Source organism: Salmo salar, chromosome ssa23 (assembly GCF_905237065.1).
Source record: "Salmo salar chromosome ssa23, Ssal_v3.1, whole genome shotgun sequence".
NCBI lineage: Eukaryota > Metazoa > Chordata > Actinopteri > Salmoniformes > Salmonidae > Salmo > Salmo salar.
The window spans coordinates 24,277,553-24,299,606 of NC_059464.1; the positions used below are offsets into that span (position 1 = coordinate 24,277,553).

The 22,054-nt window shown below is 40.2% G+C and overlaps 1 protein-coding gene across 3 annotated transcripts; it reads left to right on the forward strand.

Moving 5' to 3' along the window:
• On the forward strand, positions 1 to 21,770 carry LOC106584296 (zinc finger protein 774). 3 transcript variants are annotated; one of them, XM_014169369.2, is made up of 6 exons: positions 1 to 414; positions 12,890 to 12,979; positions 13,108 to 13,293; positions 13,764 to 14,000; positions 19,456 to 19,543; positions 19,698 to 21,770. In XM_014169369.2, exons 2-6 carry the CDS (start codon positions 12,929 to 12,931, stop codon positions 20,315 to 20,317), a joined length of 1,182 nt encoding a protein of 393 aa, XP_014024844.1. In that variant the 5' UTR covers positions 1 to 414; positions 12,890 to 12,928; the 3' UTR covers positions 20,318 to 21,770. The 3 variants fall into 3 exon arrangements, with proteins under 3 accessions (XP_014024844.1, XP_014024847.1, XP_014024845.1); XM_014169372.2 differs by having other exon boundaries at positions 12,890 to 12,940; XM_014169370.2 differs by having other exon boundaries at positions 2 to 414; positions 12,890 to 12,959.
• Positions 21,771 to 22,054: the final 284 nt, after the last annotated feature.

Consider the following 22,054-nt stretch of genomic DNA (forward strand, 5'->3'; position numbering starts at 1 on the left):
CAAAAATAAGCACGATGCGTTTCTATGGGCTTATTTTGGATCTAAGATTGTCGACTTCCTTCACGACTTTCGGACAACCAACTCCCATTGTTAGGGCGGAGACATGGGCATCTCGTCATTATATACAGATATCTGTTTTACCCTGCGTTTCCCGGCCATGTCTAGATGGGATACAGATTTTGTCAAATTGACGTACATATTTTTGTATTTTAGCTAACCCCAACTATTTCCCTGACCTTAATCTAATGACCCTAACGAGCTACTTTAATTCTCATAACCTGCTGCGTAAATTCCCCTAAACTCAATTCTGAAAATTCAATTTTGACAAAAGCTCTATCCCTTCTAGACATACCCGCTTTTACCCGACCCTCACAGATAATCCTGAAAACCGTCCATGTAGCTAGCTACAGACAGGTAAATATATATTCTGCATATATATTTTTCTAAACATATGAGCTTTATAATATTGCTATTTGATACGTTGGGTGTGTAGCTAACATTAACTATAAAAGCCATCTAGAACGAATTATCTACAATAGCTAGCTACGTTAACGTTAGCTAACGTAAGTTAGTTTAGGGCAATTCCACGTACACTTAACATTTTCATTGAACTAATATCATCAAAATCAATAAATCACAGTACGTTTTTGGGCTAATTCAGTAGTTTTTACCTGAATGTAGAATCCTGTTGAATTTAAAAATAATTTATATTGCTTAAACATGCATTACATGATACTGTTGCTGCTTCCTGTTGTCATGGCCGAGTATCAAAACTGTTTTTAAATTCATAATCAATACGCTGAAACAAGTCGTGATATTTTGAAGACCAATACATACAAGTTATTCGAACACACGTTTTCAGATTACTTGTACTTTGCTAAATTTGTATTTTAGAAACTGCATACCCACCAATATTTACCAAATGGTCACTCAATTCTGGAATTGATTAGCTTGTTCTACTGTATAATCAATATCGCGCGCAAATGAATTACTCACATCGATATTGAAATTAACTGGGACAATAACAGCATCTACATGTACCGTTTACGCTCTTCTAACAGACAACCCTCAATGAACTTGTGTATACCACATACACTAGATGTGGACACCCCTTCAAATGAGTGGATTTGCCCATTTCAGCTGTTGTTAGTTCGAGCACACAGCCATGCAATCTCCGTAAACAAACATTGTCAGTAGAATGGCCCAACCGAAGAGCTCAGTGACTTTCATTGTGGCACCGTCATAGGATGCCACCTTTTCAACAAGTCAGTTCATCAAATTTCTGCCCTGCTAGAGCTACCCGGGAAACTGTAAGTGCTGTGAAAACGTCTAGTCAGCAACAACGGCTCAGCCGTGTAGTGGTAGGACACAAGCTTACAGAAAGGGATTGCCGAGTGCTGAAGCGTGTAGTGTGTAAAAATAGTCTGTCCTCAGTTGCAACACTCACTACTGACTTCCAAACTGCCCCTGGAAGCAATGTGAGCAAAATACCTGTTCGTCAGGAGCTTCATGAAATGGGTTTGCATGGCCGAGTAGCCGCACAGAAGCCTAAGATCACCATGTGCAATGCCAAGCGTCGGCTGTAGTGGTGTAAAGCTTGCCACCATTGGACTCTGGAGCAGTGGAAATGCGTTCTCTGGAGTGATAAATCACGCTTCACCATCTGGCAGTCTGACGGATGAATCTGGGTTTGGTGAATGCCAGAAGAACGCTACCTGCCCCAATGCCTAGGGCTAACTGTAAAGTTTGGTGGAGGAGGAATAATGGTCTGGGGGCTGTTTTTCATGGTTTGGGCTAGACCCCTTAGATCCAGTAAAGGGAAATGTTAATGCTACAGTAAACAATTAAATTCTAGAATGTTCTGTGCTTCCAACTTTGTGGCAACAGTTTGGGGAAAGCCCTTTCCTGTTTCAGCATGACAATGCCCCCCGTGCAAAAAGCGAGCTCTGTACAGAAATGGTTTGTCGAGATCGGTGTGGAAGAACATGACTGGCCTGCACAGAGCCCTGACCACAACCCAATTGAATGCCTTTGGGATGAATTGGAACGCCAACTGCGAGCCAGGCCTGACGCCCAACATCAGTGCCCGACTTCACTAATACTCTTGTGGCTGAATGGAAGCAGCAATGTTCCAACATCTAGTGGAAAGCCTTCCCAGAAGAGTGGAGGCTGTTATAGCAGCAAAGGGGGACCAACTCCATATTAAGGCGCATGATTTTGGAATAAGATGATTGAGGAGCAGGTGTCCACATATTTGTAGTGTATATCTGTCTATAGATGGCAACCAGTCATAGCCAGGAGCCACGTTTCCATCCACAGTTTTTATGTGAGTAAACTCATACCATATATAAAAAATCACAACAGCTGTGAAGGAAACCGGTAGTTTCGGTTCAATTTTACAAACGCAGACAGATAATTGGTTCGTTTGACAGGTTGGGATCGTTTTGTGTTGGTAAAATGAATTATGCACAAATATTGATATAATCATATCAAAGTAAACTTGGAGTCATGCGATGATATGGTGTGAGGTCCTCCCACTATGACTAGTGAAACCATGCAGTTTATAATGATACAGATTAATTAAGTTATTAACTTCACAGGGTGGTGAAAGTGCTTGGTGATCTTGTTGCTTCTTTCCAATAAATATAGAGGTTCTTATTCTGGTGACATGATGATTGATGCTTGACTGCAGATTGACAAATACAAATATTCTCGTTCTTATCCAAAATAATCTCATGTACAGTCGTGGCCAAAAGTTTTGAGAATGACACAAATATACATTTTCACAAAGTTTGCTGCTTCAGTGTCTTTAGATATTTTTGTCAGATGTTACTATGGAATACTGAAATATAATTACAAGCATTTCGTAAGTGTCAAAGGCTTTTATTGACAATTACATGAAGTTGATGCAAAGAGTCAATATTTGCAGTGTTGACCCTTCTTTTTCAAGACCTCTGCAATCCCACCTGGCATGCTGTCAATTAACTTCTGGGCCACATCCTGACAGATGGCAGCCCATTCTTGCATAATCAATGCTTGGAGTTTGACAGAATTTGTGGGTTTTTGTTTGTCCACCCGCCTCTTGAGGATTGACCACAAGTTCTCAATGGGATTAAATTCTGGGGAGTTTCCTGGCCATGGACCCAAAATATCGATGTTTTGTTCCCTGAGCCACATAGTTATCACTTTTGCCTTATGGCAAGGTGCTCCAACATCCTGGAAAAGGCATTGTTCGTCACCAAACTGTTCCTGGATGGTTGGGAGAAGTTGCTCTCTGGGGATGTGTTGGTACCATTCTTTATTCATGGGTGTGTTCTTAGGCAAAATTGTGAGTGAGCCCACTCCCTTGGCTGAGAAGCAACCCCACATATGAATGGTCTCAGGATGCTTTACTGTTGGCATGACACAGGACTGATGGTAGCGCTCACCTTATCTTCTCCGGACAAGCTTTTTTCAGGATACCCAAAACAATCGGAAAGGGGATTCATCAGAGAAAATTACTTTACCCCAGTCCTCAGCAGTCCAATCCCTGTACCTTTTGCAGAATGTCAGTCTGTCCCTGATGTTTTTCCTGGAGAGAAGTGGCTTCTTTGCTGCCCTTCTTGACACCAGGCCATCCTCCAAAAGTCTTTGCCTCACTGTGCGTGCAGATTAGAGGTCGACCGATTATGATTTTTCAACGCCGATACCGATTATTGGAGGACCATAAAAACCCGCTGCCGATTAATCGGCCAATTAATTAATTAATTTATATATATGTTTTTTGTAATAATGACATTTACAACAATACTGAATGAACACTTATTTTAACTTAATATAATACATCAATAAAATCAATTTAGCCTCAAATAAATAATGAAACATGTTCAATTTGGTTTAAATAATGCAAAAACAAAGTGTTGGAGAAGAAAGTAAAAGTGCAATATGTGCCATGTAAAAAAGCTAACGTTTAAGTTCCTTGCTCAGAACGTGAGAATATATGAAAGCTGGTGGTTCCTTTTAACATGAGTCTTCAATATTCCCAGGTAAGATGTTTTAGGTTGTAGTTATTATAGGACTATTTCTCTCTATACGATTTGTATTTCATATACCTTTGACTATTGGATGTTCTTATAGGCACTATAGTATTGCCAGTGTAGCAATATAGCTTCCGTCCCTCTCCTCGCTCCTACCTGGGCTCGAACCAGGAACACATCGACAATAGCCACCCTCGAAGCAGCGTTACCCATGTAGAGGAAGGGGAATAACTGCTCCAAGTCTCAGAGCGAGTGATGTTTGAAACGCTATTAGCGCACACCCGGCCAACTAGCTAGCCATTTCATATCGGTTACACCAGCCTAATCTTGGGAGTTGACAGGCTTGAAGTCATAAACAGCGCAATGCATTGCGAAGGGCTGCTGGCAAAACGCACGAAAGTGCTATTTTGAATGAACGCTTACGAGCCTGCTGGTGCCTACCATCGCTCAGTCAGACTGCTCTATCAAATCATAGACTTAATTATAACATAATAACACACAGAAACACGAGCCTTAGGTCATTAACCTGTTGGGGCTAGGGGGCAGTATTTTCACGGCTGGATAAAAAAACGTACCCGATTTAATCTGGTTACTAATCCTACCCAGTAACTAGAATATGCATATACTTATTATATATGGATAGAAAACACCCTAAAGTTTCTAAAACTGTTTGAATGGTGTCTGTGAGTATAACAGAACTCATTTGGCAGGCAAAACCCTGTGACATTTTCTGACAGGAAGTGGATACCTGATGTGTTGAATGACCTTTAAGCCTATGCCATTGAAACACACAGGGGTTGATTAATGTTTTGGCACTTCCTATTGCTTCCACTAGATGTCACCAGCCTTTACAAAGTGTTTTGAGTCTTTTACTGTGAGATCTGACCGAACAAGAGCCATGATGATGGCCGATTAGACTCTGGCGCGCGAGTTCATGTTGGGTACCCTCGTTCCAATACGTTATAAAAGAGAATGCATTCGTCCACCTTGAATATTATTCATGTTCTGGTTAAAAAAGGCACTAATGATTTATGCTATACAACGTTTGACATGTTTGAACGAACATAAATATATTTTTTCCCCTCGTTCATGACGAGAAGTCCGGCTGGCTTAGATCATGTGCTAACAACACGGAGCTTTTTGGACATAAATGATGAGCTTTTTTGAACAAAACTACATTCGTTATGGACCTGGGATTCCTGGAAGTGACATCTGATGAAGAGAATCAAAGGTAATGGATTATTTACATAGTATTTTCGATTTTAGATCTCTCCAACATGGCCGTTTGTCTGTATAGCAAAGCGTATTTTTCTGGGCGCAGTGCTCAGATTATTGCAAAGTGTGATTTCCCAGTAAGGTTATTTTTAAATCTGGCAAGTTGATTGCGTTCAAGAGATGTAAATCTATAATTCTTTAAATGACAATATAATATTTTACCAATGTTTTCTAATTTTAATTATTTAATTTGTGGTGCTGACTTGACTGCCGGTTATTGGAGGAAACGATTTCCTGAACATCAACGCCATAGTAAACCGCTGTTTTTGGATATAAATATGAACTTGATAGAACTAAAAATGCATTTATTGTCTAACATAATGTCCTAGGAGTGTCATCTGATGGAGATTGTTAAAGGTTAGTGCATCATTTTAGCTGGTTTTATGGTTTTGGTGACGCCTGTCTTTGAATTGACAAAACATTACACACAGCTATTGTCAATGTACTCTCCTAACATAATCTAACTTTATGCTTTCGCCGTAAAACCTTTTTGAAATCGGACGACGTGGTTAGATTAAGGAGATGTTTATCTTTCAAAGGGTGTAAGATAGTTGTATGTTTGAAAAATTTGAATTTTGACATTTATTTGGTTTCAAATTTGCCGCTCTTGAAATGCACCTGCTGTTGATAGGGTGCACCACGGTTGGCACGCTAGCGTCCCACATAGCCCCAAGAAGTTAACCTCTATGGGCTAGGTGGGACGCTAGCGTGCCACCCGTGGTGCACTCCATCAACAGCAGGTGCATTTCAAGAGCGGCAAATTTGAATCCAAATAAATGTCAAAATTCAAATTTTTCAAACATACAACTATTTTACACCCTTTGAAAGATAAACATCTCCTTAATCTAACCACGTTTTACGATTTCAAAAAGGTTTTACGGCGAAAGCATAAATTTAGAGTATGTTAGGACAGTACATTTACAAGAGTTGTGTGTAATGTTTTGTCAAGTCAAAGACAGGGTCACCAAAACCATAAAACCAGCTAAAATGATGCACTAACCTTTGACAATCTCCATCAGATGACACTCCTAGGACATTATGTTAGACAATGCATGCATTTTTAGTTCTATCAAGTTCATATTTATATCCAAAAACAGCGTTTTACTATGGCATTGATGTTGAGGAAATCGTTTCCCTCCAATAACCGGCAGTCAAGTCAGCGTCACAAATTAAATAATTAAAATTAGAAAACATTGGTAAAATATTATATTGTCATTTAAAGAATTATAGATTTACATCTCTTGAACGCAATCAACTTGCCAGATTTAAAAATAACCTTACTGGGAAATCACACTTTGCAATAATCTGAGCACTGCGCCCAGAAAAATACGCGTTGCGATACAGACTAGACGTCATGTTGGGGAGATCTAAAATCGAAAATACTATGTAAATAATCCATTACCTTTGATTCTCTTCATCAGATGTCCCTTCCAGGTATCACAGGTCCATAACGAATGTAGTTTTGTTCAAAAAAGCTCATCATTTATGTCCAAAAATCTCCGTCTTGTTAGCACATGATCTAAGCCAGCCGGACTTCTCGTCATGAACGAGGGGAAAAATATATTTACGTTCGTTCAAACATGTCAAACGTTGTATAGCATAAATCATTAGGGCCTTTTTAACCAGAACATGAATAATATTCAAGGTGGACGAATGCATACTCTTTATAACGTATTGGAACGAGGGTACCCAACATGAACTCGCGCCAGGTGTCTAATGGGACATCATCGTTCCATGGCTCTTGTTCGGTCAGATCTCCCTCCAGAAGACTCAAAACACTTTGTAAAGGCTGGTGACATCTAGTGGAAGCAATAGGAAGTGCCAAAATATTCCTCAGCCCCTGTGTTTTTCAATGGGATAGGTTTAAAGGTAATACAACACATCAGGTATCCACTTCCTGTCAGAAAATGTCTCAGGGTTTTGCCTGCCAAATGAGTTCTGTTATACTCACAGACACCATTCAAACAGTTTTAGAAACTTTAGAGTGTTTTCTATCCATATATAATAAGTATATGCATATTCTAGTTACTGGGTAGGATTAGTAACCAGATTAAATCGGGTACATTTTTTTTATCCAGACGTGCAAATGCTGCCCCCTAGCGCTAACAGGTTAATATGGTCGAATCCGGAAACTATCATCTCGAAAACAAAACGTTATTCCTGTTACATTGCACAACCTTCAGTGTTATGTCATAATTACGTAAAATTCTGGCAAATTAGTTCGCAACGAGCCAGGCGGCCCAAACTGTTGCATATACCCTGACTGCGTGCAATGAACGCAAAATGACACAATTTCACCTGGTTAATATTGCCTGCTAACCTGGATTTCTTTTAGCTAAATATGCAGGTTTAAAAATATATACTTCTGTGTATTGATTTTAAGAAAGGCATTGATGTTTATGGTTAGGTACAGTTGTGCAACGATTGTGCTTTTTTCGCAAATGCGCTTTTGTTAAATCATCCCCGTTTGGCGAAGTCGGCTGTCTTTGTTAGGAAGAAATAGTCTTCACAGTTCGCAACGAGCCAGGCGGCCCAAACTGCTGCATATACCCTGACTCTGTTTGCAAGAGAAGTGACACATTTTCCCTAGTTAAAAGAAATTCATATTAGCAGGCAATATTAACTAAATGTGCAGGTTTAAAAATATATACTTGTGTATTGATTTTAAGAAAGGCATTGATGTTTATGGTTGGAGCAACGTGTACCTAAGCGATTATATGCAACGCAGGACAGGCTAGATAAACTAGTAATATCATCAACCATGTGTAGTTAACTAGTGATTATGATTGATTGATTGTTTTTTATAAGATAAGTTTAATGCTAGCTAGCAACTTACCTTAGCTTCTTACTGCATTCGCGTAACCTCGTGGAGTGCAATGTAAAGCAGGTGGTTAGAGCGTTGGACTAGTTAACCGTAAGGTTGCAAGATTGAATCCCTGAGCTGACAAAGTAAAAATCTGTCGTTCTGCCCCTGAACAAGGCAGTTAACCCACCGTTCCTAGGCCGTCATTGAAAATAAGAATGTTTTCTTAACTGACTTGCCTAGTTAAATAAAGGTCAAAATAAAAATAAAAAATTAAATCGGCCAAAATCAGCGTCCAAAAATAGCGATTTCCGATTGTTATGAAAAATTGAAATCGGCCCTAATTAATCGGCCATTCCGATTAATCGGTCGACCTCTAGTGCAGATGCACTCACACCTGCCTGCTGCCATTCCTGAACAAGCTCTGTGCTGGTGGTGCCCCGATCCCACAGCTGAATCAACTTTAGGAGACGGTCCTGGTGCTTGCTGGACTTTCTTGGGCGCCCTGAAGCCTTCTTCACAACAATTGAACCGCTCTCCTTGAAGTTCTTGATGATCCGATAAATGGAGGATTTAGGTGCAATCTTACTGGCAGCAATATCCATGCCTGTGAAGCCCTCTTTGTGCAAAGCAATGATGACGGCACGTGTTTCCTTGCAGGTAACCATGTTTGACAAAGGAAGAACAATGATTCCAAGCACCACCCTTCTTTTGAAGCTTCCAGTCTGTTATTCAAACTCAATCAGCATGACAGAGTGATCTCCAGCCTTGTCCCCGTCAACACTCACACCTGTGTTAACGAGAGAATTACTGACATGATGTCAGCTGGTCCTTTTGTGGCAGGGTTGAAATGTAGTGGAAATGTTTTTTGGGGATTCAGTTCATTTCCAAGGCCAAGAGGGACTTTGCAATTAATTGCAATTCATCTGATCACTCTTCATAACATTCTGGAGTATATGAAAATTGCCATCATACAAACTGAGGCAGCAGACTTTGAAAATGTATATTTGTGTCATTCTCAAAACTTTTGGCCACGACTGTAGACTAAGACTAGCCTACCTGCACTGTATCTGCGAGCTGTTGCCTAGAGTAGACACATTTGCTATTTAATGCAACAGTTTTTGTGACAAAACTGTCGGTAGAGTTGAAAATGCGATGAAAACACATTGAACTTTAGATTTCTTTTCAGTAAATGAAAATGTACACATTTTGTGACTTTTATCCGCATGTCTGTTTGGTGGAAACAATATTCGCATGAAAATCTGTATCCAATTGGATGGAAACATAGCTGCTAACCACGTTTCCATCCATAGTTTTTATGCGAGTAAAGTCATACTATAGATACAGTTGAAGTCGGAAGTTTACATACACCTTAGCCAAATACATTAAAACTCAGTTTTTCACAATTCCTGACTTTTAATCCTAGTAAAAATGACCTGTCTTGGGTCAGTTAGGATCACCACTTTATTTTAAGAATGTGAAATGTCAGAATAATAGTGGAGAGAGGTATTTATTTCAGCTTTTATTTATTTCATCACATTCCCAGTGGGTCAGAAGTTTACATACACTCAATTAGTATTTGGTAGCATTGCCTTTAAATTGTTTGACTTGGGTCAAACGTTTTGGGTAGCCTTCCACAACCTTCCCACAATAAGTTGGGTGAATTTTAGCCCATTTCTCCTGACAGAGCTGGTGTAACTGAGTCAGGTTTGTAGGCTTCGTTGCTCGCACACACTTTTTCAGTTCTGCCCACAAATGTTCTATAGGATTGAGATAGGGCTTTGTGATGTCCATTCCAATACCTTGACTTTGTTGTCCTTAAGCCATTTTGCCACAACTTTGGAAGTATGCTTGGGGCCATTGTCCATTTGGAAGACTCATTTGCGACCAACCTTTAACTTCCTGACTGATGTCTTGATGTTGCTTCAATATCCACATAATTTTCTTTCCTTATGATGCCATCTATATTGTGAAGTGCAGCAGTCCCTCCTGCAACAAAGCACCCCACAACATGATGCTGTTCTATTTTTGTTTCATCAGACCAGAGAACATTTCTCCAAAAAGTACGATCTTTGTCCCCATGTGCAATTGCAAACCGTAGTCTTGCTTTTTTTATGGCGGTTTTGGAGCAGTGGCTTCTTCCTTGCTGAGTGGCATTTCAGGTTATGTCGATATAGGACTCGTTTTACTGTGGATATAAATACTTTTGTACCTGTTTCCTCCAGCATCTTCACAAGGTCCTTTGCTGTTGTTCTGGGATTGATTTGCACTTTTCGCACCAAAGTACATTCATCTCTAGGAAACAGAACGCGTCTCCTTCCTGAGCGGTATGACGGCTGCGTGGTCCCATGGTGTTTATACTTGCATAGTATTGGATGAACCAGTCTTGTGGAGGTCTACAATTTTTTTTCTTCTGAGGTCTTGGCTGATTTCTTTTGATTTTCCCATGATGTCAAGCAGAGAAGCACTGAATTTGAAGGTAGGCCTTGAAATACATCCCCAGGTACACCTCCAATTGACTCAAATTATGTCAATTAGCCTATCAGAAGCTTCTAAAGCCATGACATAATTTTCTGGAATTTTCCAAGCTGTTTAAAGGCACAGTCAACTTAGTGTATGTAAACTTCTGACCCACTAGAATTGTGACACAGTGAAATAATCTGTCTGTAAACAATTGTTGGAAAAATTACTTGTGTAATGCTCAAAGTAGATATTCTAACCGACTTGCCAAAACTATAGTTTGTTAACAAGAAATTTGTGGAGTGGTTGAAAAACAAGTTTTAAAGACTCCAACCTAAGTATATGTAAACTTCCAACTTCAAGTGTGTGTGTGTGTGTGTATATATATATATATATATATATATATATATATAATCAACTTCTCAAAAAACTATTTGGGTTTCTAAATAACAACAGGGTTGGCTTTCATTTGAATGCTAGTTTAACCCTCAAATCCATGAATTCATGTGAGGCCAGAGATGGTAGGAGCGCCCAATGTTTTTCTAGCCACGTGGTCAGAAAATGACAGCTGCATTCTAAGCAATGATTTATATATACATTACCAGTCAAAAGTTTGGACATGCCCACTTATTCAAGAGTTTTTGTTTATTTGTACTATTTTCTACATTGTAGAATAATAGTGAAGACCTCAAAACTATGAAATAACACACAGGGAATCATGTAGTAACCAAAAAAGTGTTAAACACTCTTGGCATTCTCTTAACCAGCTTCACCTGGAATGCTTTTCCAACAGTCTTGAAGGATTTCCCACATGTGCTGAGCAATTGTTGGCTGCTTTTCCTTCACTCTGCAGTCCAACTCATCCCAAACCATCTCAATTGTGTTGAGGTCGGGTGATTGTGGAGGCCAGGTCATCTAATGCAGCACTCATCACTCTCCTTATTTGTCTTATAGCCCTTACACAGCCTGGCAGTGTGTTTGGTCATTGTCCTGTTTAAAAACAAATGATAGTCCCACTAAGCACAAACCAGATGGGATGGTGTATCGCTGCAGAATCCTGTAGGAGCCATGCTGGTTAAGTGTGCCTTGAATTCTAAATAAATCACTGACAGTGTCACCAGCAAAGCACCATCACACCTCCTGTTCCATGCTTCACGGTGGGAACCATACATGCAGAGATCATCCGTTCACCTACTCTGTGTCTCACAAAGACATAGCAATTGGAACCAAAAATCTCAAATTTGAACTCATCAGACCAAAGGACAGATTTCCTTTGGCCAAGCAAGTCTCTTCTTGTGATTGGTGTCCTTTTAGTAGTGGTTTCTTTGCAGCAATTCGACCATGAAGGCCTGATTCAGGCAGTCTCCTCTGAACAGTTGATGTTGAAATGTGTCTATTACTTGAACTCTGAAGCATTTATTTGGGCTGCAATTTCTGAGGCTGGTAACTCTAATGAACTTATCCTCTGCAGCAGAGGTAACTCTGGGTCTTCCTTTCCTTTGGCGGTCCTCATTAGATCCAATTTCATCATATCGCGTGATGGTTTTTCCGACTGCACTTGAAGAAACTTTCAAAGTTCTTGATATTTTCCAAATCGACCTTCCTGTCTTAAAGTAATGATGGACTGTTGTTTCTCTTTGCTTATTTGAGCTTTTTCTTGCCATAATATGGACTTGGTTTTTTACCAAATAGGGCTATCTTCTGTATACCACCCCTAGCTTGTCACAACACAACTGATTGGCTCAAACGCATTAAGAAGGAAATATGTTCAACAAATTAACTTTTAACAAGACACACCTGTTAATTTAAATGCATTCCAGGTAACTGCCTCATGAAGCTGTTTGAGAGAATGCCAAGAGTGTGCAAAGCTGTCATCAAGGCAAAGGGTGGCTACTTTGAAGAATCTCCAAATATCAAATATATTTTGATTTAACACTTTTTTTTGGTTACTACATGATTCCATGTGTTATTTCATAGTTTTGATGTCTTCACTATTATTCGTTTTATTCACACTGCCCTTGACTTTGAATGAGGAATCAACTCTTTTTTGCCAGTTCACTCAACCTATTTGGTGGGCCGAGTCCTCTTTGCGTTCACAATGCTATGTTTAGCATTGAAGATTTTACAAAAACACATTGACTTAAACTTAACTTGCAATTAATTTGTTTTGTTTGACGTACGTTTCAAAGTGAAAAATCGGAGTCTCATTCCGTTACTATGGAATTGCCCTTTAGCTAACATCAACATTGGTGCCATTGTTGCCTTTTATTTTGGCTTTGTTGTTAAGCCTTTTGATCTAACTCAACATTTGGGTGGTTTATTTTGTTGTTGACAGGTCACGAGTCTGATCATCATCTGCTGAAAATTGGATCCAATGGATCAATATGTGAGATATGAAAACATTGGTCAGTCAGAAGAACTTATTGTAGGTTGAGCCAAATTTGATCCATTCTTCAAAATGAGAAACAATTTAATTATACAATATGTAAAATAATCAGCTACAAGTTTTATTGATCTATGGTTTATTCTAACACCAACTGTGGTCTGTTCTAGGGTCAATCATTGCATTGGAGTGAGGTTAAAGAGGAGGCTGAAGAATGTCCAATTTCAGCTGTGCCATTAGGACTTGAAACGTCAAAGGTTTATAAAAAAGAGGACACTGATGGACAAGATCCCTCCTTTGAAACAGTTTCAGACATCCATGGAGTCGCAGAGGAAGAGCGTGGACCTAAAGGCAAGGTAAGTAGCTCCTCAACACTGCGCAAGCACCGTTGCAAAGCCAGGAGTTATACCCTATAAAAGTCCGGCCTGCTTCCTGGTGCAAGTCTCATACTGTTTTTGAATGGGCGTCAAGCTTTTATCACCAAATACATGAAAATGGCGTCAATCAAGTGTATTTATAAAGCCCTTTTTACATTAGCCGATGTATAGATATACATAATATTATATTTGTAAGTTAATTTACCTTTACCCAATGCCTTTCATGAAGGTTTTCGATTACGGAAAAAAGAACGCAAGGCATCAGAAGTAAAATAATTCAGGAATACGAATATAATTGTACATGCATGTATATCTTTAATACCTCTGGAGTCTCATCATCATTCCGTTACTATGGAATTGCCCTTTAGCTAACATGAACATTTCATGAATTTTATGATATAAGCTTGATACTGAATGATACTGAATGAATGATGTTTTCTCTGTGTAAGGTGCTGCCTTCACCAGTCCTAGTCAAAGAGGAGTCTGAAGAATGCTCCCTTCTGCCAGTAGATAAAGAGGAAGTTACCTTAATTACAATGAAGGAAGAAGAGAATGAAGATGGGTTGAAGTCAGAAGACGAGAATATTGTGAAAGTGTCAGTGCCTTGGGAGCCGTTGGAAACATCACCATCATACTCGGATACAGATGATACAGAGGACAGTGAGATGGAAGGTGATAATGTGCGGGTGAGTTTAAGCATTTAATAACAGTGAAATAGACACTTTGAGATGTTTTGTATGGTCAAACTAAACGTTTGTTTTGTTCCACTAGTTGTTTTGAACATTCTTTACCCTACCTATTATAAGCTGTGTACACAAAACTAGCCTTCAACCTTCATGTTTTCTGACACTATGTGACTGCATTTGAAGTGTGCTACTGACATACAAGAAGTAGGCTATAGGTGTAGCGAAAATGTCTAAACTTAAACCAGATCTGAACTTGAGAACCAACTTCTCTCTTTAAAAACAGCATATGTGACATCGAGATTAGTCAGGAACATGTATTCCATTGCCAAAATTGACTAAAAATTGCCAGTAGGTAAAGTCAGTATCTTCCAAAACTGAGTTTTGTGAGATTTGAGTACAAGAGTTCGTCATGACTTACTAAGAAAGCTAAAGTAACTGAGCTAAATGACTACCGCCCTGTAGCACTCACTTCCGTCATCATGAAGTGCTTTGAGAGACTAGTCAAGGACCATATCACCTCCACCCTACCTGACACCCTAAATCCACTCCAATTTGCTTACCGACCCAATAGGTCAATTGACGACGCAATCGCCATCACACTGCACACTGCCCTAACCCATCTGGACAAGAGGAATACCTATGTAAGAATGCTGTTCATCGATTACAGCTCAGCATTTTTAACACCATAGTACCCTCCAAGCTCGTCATTAAGCTCGAGACCCTGGGTCTCGACCCCGCCCTGTGCAACTGGGTCCTGGACTTCCTGACGGGCCGCCCCCAGGTGGTGAGGGTAGGTAACAACATCTCCACCCCGCTGATCCTCAACACTGGGTCCCCACAAGGGTGCATTCTCAGCCCTCTCCTGTACTCCCTGTTCACCCACGACTGCGTGGCCATACACGCCTCCAACTCAATCATCAAGTTTGCAGATGACACTACAGTGGTAGGCTTGATTACCAACAACGACGAACGGCCTACAGGGAGGAGGTGAGGGCCCTCGGAGTGTGGTGTCAGGAAAATAGCCTCACATTCAATGTCAACAAAACAAAGGAGATGATCGTGGACTTCAGGAAACAGCAGAGGGAGCAGCCCCCTATCTACATTGATGGGACAGTAGTGGAGAGGGTGGAGAGTTTTAAGTTCCTCGGCGTACACATCACGGACAAACTGAAATGGTCCACCCACACAGACAGCGTGGTGAAGAAGGCGCAGCAGCGCCTCTTCAACCTCAGGAGGCTGAAGAAATTCAGCTTGTCATCAAAAACCCTCTCAACTTTTACAGATGCACACTCGAGAGCATCCTGTCGGGCTGTATCACCGCCTGGTACGGCAGCTGCTCCACCCTAACCGGAAGGCTCTCCAGAGGGTAGTAAGGTCTGCACAACGCATCACCGGGTGCAAACTACCTGCCCTCCAGGATACCTACACCACCCGATGTCACAGGAAGGCCAAAAAGATCATCAAGGACAACAACCACCCGAGCCACTGCCTGTTCACCCCGCTATCATCCAGAAGGCGAGGTCAGTACAGGTGCATCAAAGCGGGGACTGAGAGACTGAAAAACAGCTTCTATCTCAAGGCCATCAGACTGTTAAACAGCCATCACTAACATTGAGTGGCTGCTGCCAACATACTGACTCAACTCCAGCCACTTTAATAATGGAAAAATTGATGTAATCAATTTATCACTAGCCACTTTACTCATCTCATCTTGCCATCTTGATGTAATTAAATGTATCGCTAGCCACTTTATATTACATAATGTTTACTTACCCTACATTACTCATCTCATATGTATATACTGTACGCTATACCATCTACTGCATCTTGCCATCTTGATGTAATTAAATGTATCACTAGCCACTTTAAACAATGCCACTTATATAATGTTTTCATACCCTACATTACTCATCTCATATGTATATACTGTACTCCATACCATCTACTGCATCTTGCCATCTTGATGTAATGTATCACTAGCCACCTTAAACAATGCCGCTTTATATGTTTTCATACCCTACATTACTCATCTCAACTGTATATACTGTACCCTATAGCTTCTACTGCATCTTGCCTATGCCGTTCGGCCATCACTCATTTATATATTTTTATGTACATATTCGTATTCATTCCTTTACACTTGTGTGTATAAGGTAGTTGTTGTGAAATTGTTAGGGTATATTACTTGTTAGATATTACTGTGTAAAAGTGTAGGTTCCGTCCCTCTCTTCGCCCCAACCTGGGCTCGAACCAGGGACCCTTGCACACATCAACAACTGACACCCACGAAGCATCGTTACCCATCGCGCCACAAAAGCCGCGGCCCTTGCAACGCAAGGGGAACAACCACTTCAGGTCTCAGAGCGAGTGACGTCACCGATTGAAACGCTATTAGCGCGCACCACCGCTAACTAACTAGCCATTTCACATCGGTTACAACTGCATGGTCGGAACTAGAAGCACAAGCATCTCGCTACACTTGCATTAACACCTGCTAACCATGTGTATGTGACAAATACATTTGATTTGATTTGAGGGTTGGGTTTTGATTTCAACAATGCTCACTAACACGGGATAAAGAGCTGCGGTGATTGCGCTCTATCCAATTGCACGGCAGAACACACAGACTCTAGCTATTTTTTCATTAACTTGTCCTGTCGACATTTAGAAAGTTCACATAGAAAATTCCATTGAACTGTCTTGGGTCGATTTAAAAACAGCTGGACATGATGAAATCACATCTAAAAAATAAATTAAGTTATGCAAAAGCCGAGTGTCGAATAAAAATGAAGTGGTTAAAGTGTTTCCATTATCCATTCAGGCAAAGAAATTGGCGACAGCCTGTGTGCCCTCCCACATATCTGTTTCATGTCTCAGGTTGCCCGCAAAAGCCAGAATGGATAGAATGCGAGAATTTACAAATATTTGCAATATTCTAATAATTCTACAGTCCGTGCCATGGTGAGACTTTCACTCCTGTAGATCTGAAATAATAATTGGATGGTGAAACATGCATTAAGCAAACCAGAAAACAAAGTTGAAGCAATTTAGGCATTCTTGAAAGTCAAGACAATCTTTGTCCTGCAATGAAGCGTTGTTTTTATAGTTGAAAAATACATATACAGTTGAAATAGGAAGTTTACATACACTTAGGTTGGAGTCAATTAAACTCGTTTTTCAACCATTCCACAAATTTCTTGTTAACAAACTATAGTTTTGGCAAGTCGGTTAGGACATCTACTTTGTGCATGACACAAGTAATTGTTGGTTTCAGACAGATTATTTCACTTATAATTCACTGTATCACAATTCCAGTGGGTCAGAAGTTTATATACACTAAGTTGACTGTGCCTTTAAACGGCTTGGAAAATTCCAGAAAATGATGTGATGGTTTTAGAAGCTTCTGATAGGCTAATTGACATAATTTGAGTCAATTGGAGGTGTACCTGTGGATGTATTTCAAGGCCTACCTTCCAACTAAGTGCCTCTTTGCTTGACATTGTGGGAAAATCAAAAGACATCAGCCAAGAACTCAGAAAAAAATTGTAGACCTCCACAAGTCTGGTTCATCCTTGGGAGCAATTTCCAAATGCCTGAAGGTACCATGTTCATCTGTACAAACAATACTATGCAAGTATAAACACCATGGGACCACGCAGCTGTCATACCGCTCAGGAAGAAGATGCGTTCTGTCTCCTAGAGATGAACGTACTTTGGTGCGAAAAGTGCAAATCAATCCCAGAACAACAGCAAAGGACCTTGTGAAGATGCTGGAGGAAACAGGTACAAAAGTATCTATATCCACAGTAAAACGAGTCCTATATTGACATAACCTGAAATGCCACTCAGCAAGGAAGAAGCCACTGCTCCAAAACGGGCAAAAAAAAGCCAGACTACGGTTTGCAATTGCACATGGGGACAAAGATGATACTTTTTGGAGAAATGTCCTCTGGTCTGATGAAACAAAAATAGAACTGTTTGGCCATAATGACCATCGCTATGTTAGAAGGAAAAAGGGGAATGCTTGCAAGCCGAAGAACACCACCCATACCGTGAAGCACGGGGGTGGCAGCATCATGTTGTGGGGGTGCTTTGCTGCAGGAGGGACTGGTGCGCTTCACAAAATAGATGGCATCATGAGGAAAGGAAAATGATGTGGATATATTGAAGCAACATCTCAAGACATCAGTCAGGAAGTTAAAGCTTGGTCACAAATGGGTCTTCCAAATGGACAATGACCCCAAGCATACTTCCAAAGTTGTGGCAAAATGGCTTAAGGACAACAAAGTCAAGGTATTGGAGTGGCCATCACAAAGCCCTGACCTCAATCCATAGACAATTTGTGGGCAGAACTGAAAAATCGTGTGCGAGCAAGGAGCCTACAAACCTGACTCCGTTACACCAGCTCTGTCAGGAGGAATGGGCCAAAATTCACCCAACTTGTTGTGGAAGGCTACCCGAAATGTTTGACCCAAATGAAACAATTTAAAGGCAATGCTACCAAATACTAATTGAGTGTATGTAAACTTCTGACCCACTGGGAATGTGATAAAAGAAATAAAAGCTGAAATAAATAATTCTCTCTACTATTATTCTGACATTTTCACATTCTTAAAAGTGGTGATCCTAACTGACCTAAAACGGGGATTTTTTACTAGGATTAAATGTCAGGAATTGTGAAAAACTGACTTTAGATGTATTTGGATAAGGTGTGTGTAAACTTCCGACTTCAACTCTAGAAAGGAGTAGGAATTTAGATTTAAATGTGGAGTGGAGCTTCATAGTTATGTCACGTAATAACATCACGTGCACCATCCAAACTATTCGGCAAGCATCCTTTATTCTAAAAACACTGTTTCCATCATCATTTGTTGTGATAAAGTTTGACAAAAAAACAAAAAATTCACCCCTGTCGAACGGAGACATGTCGCTCTTTAGAGGTTTTTTTTGCAACATTTCTTTTGTGAAATTAACCTGGTTCAATAGAAACCTGCCTAGTGAGACAGACCTGCCCAGCAGCGCAGCAGATTGGCTCGGAATTTTTCATAAGGCAACACACAGCGCGTTTTTGTACTTAAGATATACTGCTCCAAACACCTTAGCTAGATGTAAAATTGGGCCACTAAAACCTCCTCGGTAAAAATTTATTAATTGAGATTCATTCTGACTGTTTTGAGGAAGTGGTACTAGCTTTGTTCCTATGGTGTCTCATGGGGGACAAACATCAATAACTGCCACATTGAACCACACCCCCAAAACTGAAATCTTGTTTTTCTTCATGAGCAACAGAAAAATGCCTATAGCTTCATAATAAAGTTAAGATTTCACAAACACAAAGCATAGCTTTCTTGAGCAGATACTAGCTTGAGTGCTGGGCCTAGTTAGTATTTAGCCAGTTGTTGATTGTAACTGACTTTCGGACTCAACTGAATTCACCCTCATCTCTGCTTCAAAGGACTGTGAAAACGATGAGCATGACGTTTCAGTAGGATTGAAGATTGAAGATTGCAGCAGGACATCATTGGATCCAGGGACTGAACCAGGTACAGATGAGAAAACAAATAATGTTGATATCAGTGTGTAACATAGGTGGGGTGGATTGCAGTTGTTGTGTAGAAATATGATTGCGTTACGTTAGCTACGGCTCATTAATGAAATAGAACTGCAATTCCTTTTGTTTTTCTCTCTTTCCTTTAGGTGACTCTAAAGGCGTGTCCTCCTTCTATCCATGCCCCCAATGTGCGCTCGGCTTCACCATAGAGCGCTTTTTCCATGGGCACCTCAAGAGGGACCACCCCAAAGAGTACATCGCAATGTTGAAGTCTGGGAAAATCATAGCAAAAAAAGAAAACAGTGTACAGCTGACCCCAGCCACATGTCCGCAATGTGGCAAAAGCTTCTACAATAAATATGTCATGCAAACGCATCAGAGGACTCACACAGGGGAGAAACCCTATCACTGTGTAGACTGTGGGAAGAGCTATGTCTGCGCTGAATCACTTAAAACACACAGAAGGACTCACACTGGGGAGAGACCATATAAATGCTTTGAGTGTGGGAAAGGATTTGGAGAACGATCCCAACGGATTAGACATGAAATGATCCACACAGGAAGACCATATAAATGCTCTCAGTGTGACAAATGCTTTTGCTTTTCCAGAGACTTTAAGAGACATCAGTTGACACATAAGAAGACCCACACTGGACATAGACCCTATAATGTCCACAGGTGTAAGAAGTCCTCTGGCCAGCTAGAAGCTCTCAAAGCACACCAGAAAACACACAAAGGAGAAAAGCTTTTTCAGTGCTCTGTGTGACAATTGTTTTGGCTTTTTCAGAGACCATACCATACATCAGTTGACACATACAGGGGAGAAATCGTTCACACAGCACCTAATGTCCTATAAACACCAGCCTGAGAGGCTTGAAGGAAGTCACAATATCATCTGCTACAGAATCGCAAAGTGTCACAGATACATTATCAGTGTGCCCCCGACTCAGTCTGGTGTCAAACTTTAACCGTAACATTTGATATTGGTAGTTAAACAGGTCAAAATTATGAACATCTTTACTTAGTTCCAAACGGATAATTGTAGACTAATAAGGGAAACGTCTTCCCACACATACAATCATGCTTATTACATACCAATTAATATAATCAGTAAATGAAATACTGGAAAATAATTGATCAATTCATTTTCCCTTTACAGTCCCCCTTTGGTCAAACAGACATAAACATACGTGTCACTCCCTATAACCACAGATGCCTTCATGCATATAGATTACTACAAATTTCAGTGTGTAGACCCCCACAATCAACCTGCCATTTAAACAACAACAACATTGTTTGCAATCCCAAATCAATTACAGGCAGGCTTCTTCCAATTGTTTACAGTTCAGACTCACAACAGCACAAATGAAATGTATGACTATTAGAGATGGCTTTGATGATGATGTCTCAATGTCCAGGAGATTGTATTTAACCAACCAGACAAGCTTTCACCACCATCACCTGCTGCACATTCTGCCTCGTCAGATTCTCCCACACACCAGTAGCATGATAGAAGTTTCGATAAGATCTCCCCATGCCTGCTCCACGTGCCTCGTCTCAGGACACATGCATCGATAGCTCAGATGCTGTACACAGGTTGCTTCGCTCAGGCTAGTAGTTGAGGGACAGAGCAGTTGTGGATGCTATTTTTCAGCTGGTTAGAGAGGCTGGGGTCTTGCACTGATCTGGTCAAATTAATCGGATGCATATAGGTACCCTCTGGAGGCTGTATGGCCATCACCTCGAGAAAATGATCAGATTAATTAGACCATTACAAATACATATTACCACAAGTACATTCTTGACACAATAATCTTTAACAAGAAACACATGATTAGTCATCAACATGTGTCTCCGTTCTTGATTAAACACAGGCATAGTTATACTCTGTCTCACAACCAAATTATCTACCATTCCCACTGGAACTGTCAGATCCCCCATTGATTTAATTTTTTCCCTTGGTTTTGAACGAGGTTAAACCCCTTTTCATTAGATATGTAGATATGGTTCTATGTGGCTCAGTTGGTAGAGCATGGCGCTCGCAAAGCCAGGGTAGTGGGTTAGTTTCACACTGGGGACCGCTACGAAAAAATATGAAAATGTACATCACTCTGGATAAGCGCATCTGCTAGATGACTAAAATGTGAATGTAAATGTAATATCATATTTGTATATCTCCTTCAGGATAAACAAATACAGCATATATTACATTTCAAGTACACAGTGCTGAGCTGTCTGTATATTTTTATTTTACTTTTATTTTACCAGGCAGGTCAATTAAGAACAAATTCTTATTTATAATGATACCCTTTTTATCAAACAAAAAGTAATATTAGTTATAATTTCTATTTCATTTCTCCACCTAAAAGTAAAACATTCCATACCCCAGGATTATCCAATAAGTGTCTCAAATTACACATACTCCTATTTTCATTTACTCTATAAGCCGGAGAACCAAGTGGCTCGCAACAGGTTTTAAAAAATGAAACACTTTTGTTCACAG

What these genes read in the sequence shown, in the direction of transcription:
- LOC106584296 (XM_014169369.2), top strand. Translation starts at nt 12,929, where the DNA reads ATGGATCAATATGTGAGATATGAAAACATTGGTCAGTCAGAAGAACTT. An exon ending in GTCAGTCAGAAGAACTTATT is followed by an intron (nt 12,980 to 13,107) that starts GTAGGTTGAGCC and finishes GGTCTGTTCTAG; the next exon opens with GGTCAATCATTGCATTGGAG. An exon ending in TGGAAGGTGATAATGTGCGG is followed by an intron (nt 14,001 to 19,455) that starts GTGAGTTTAAGC and finishes TCTGCTTCAAAG; the next exon opens with GACTGTGAAAACGATGAGCA.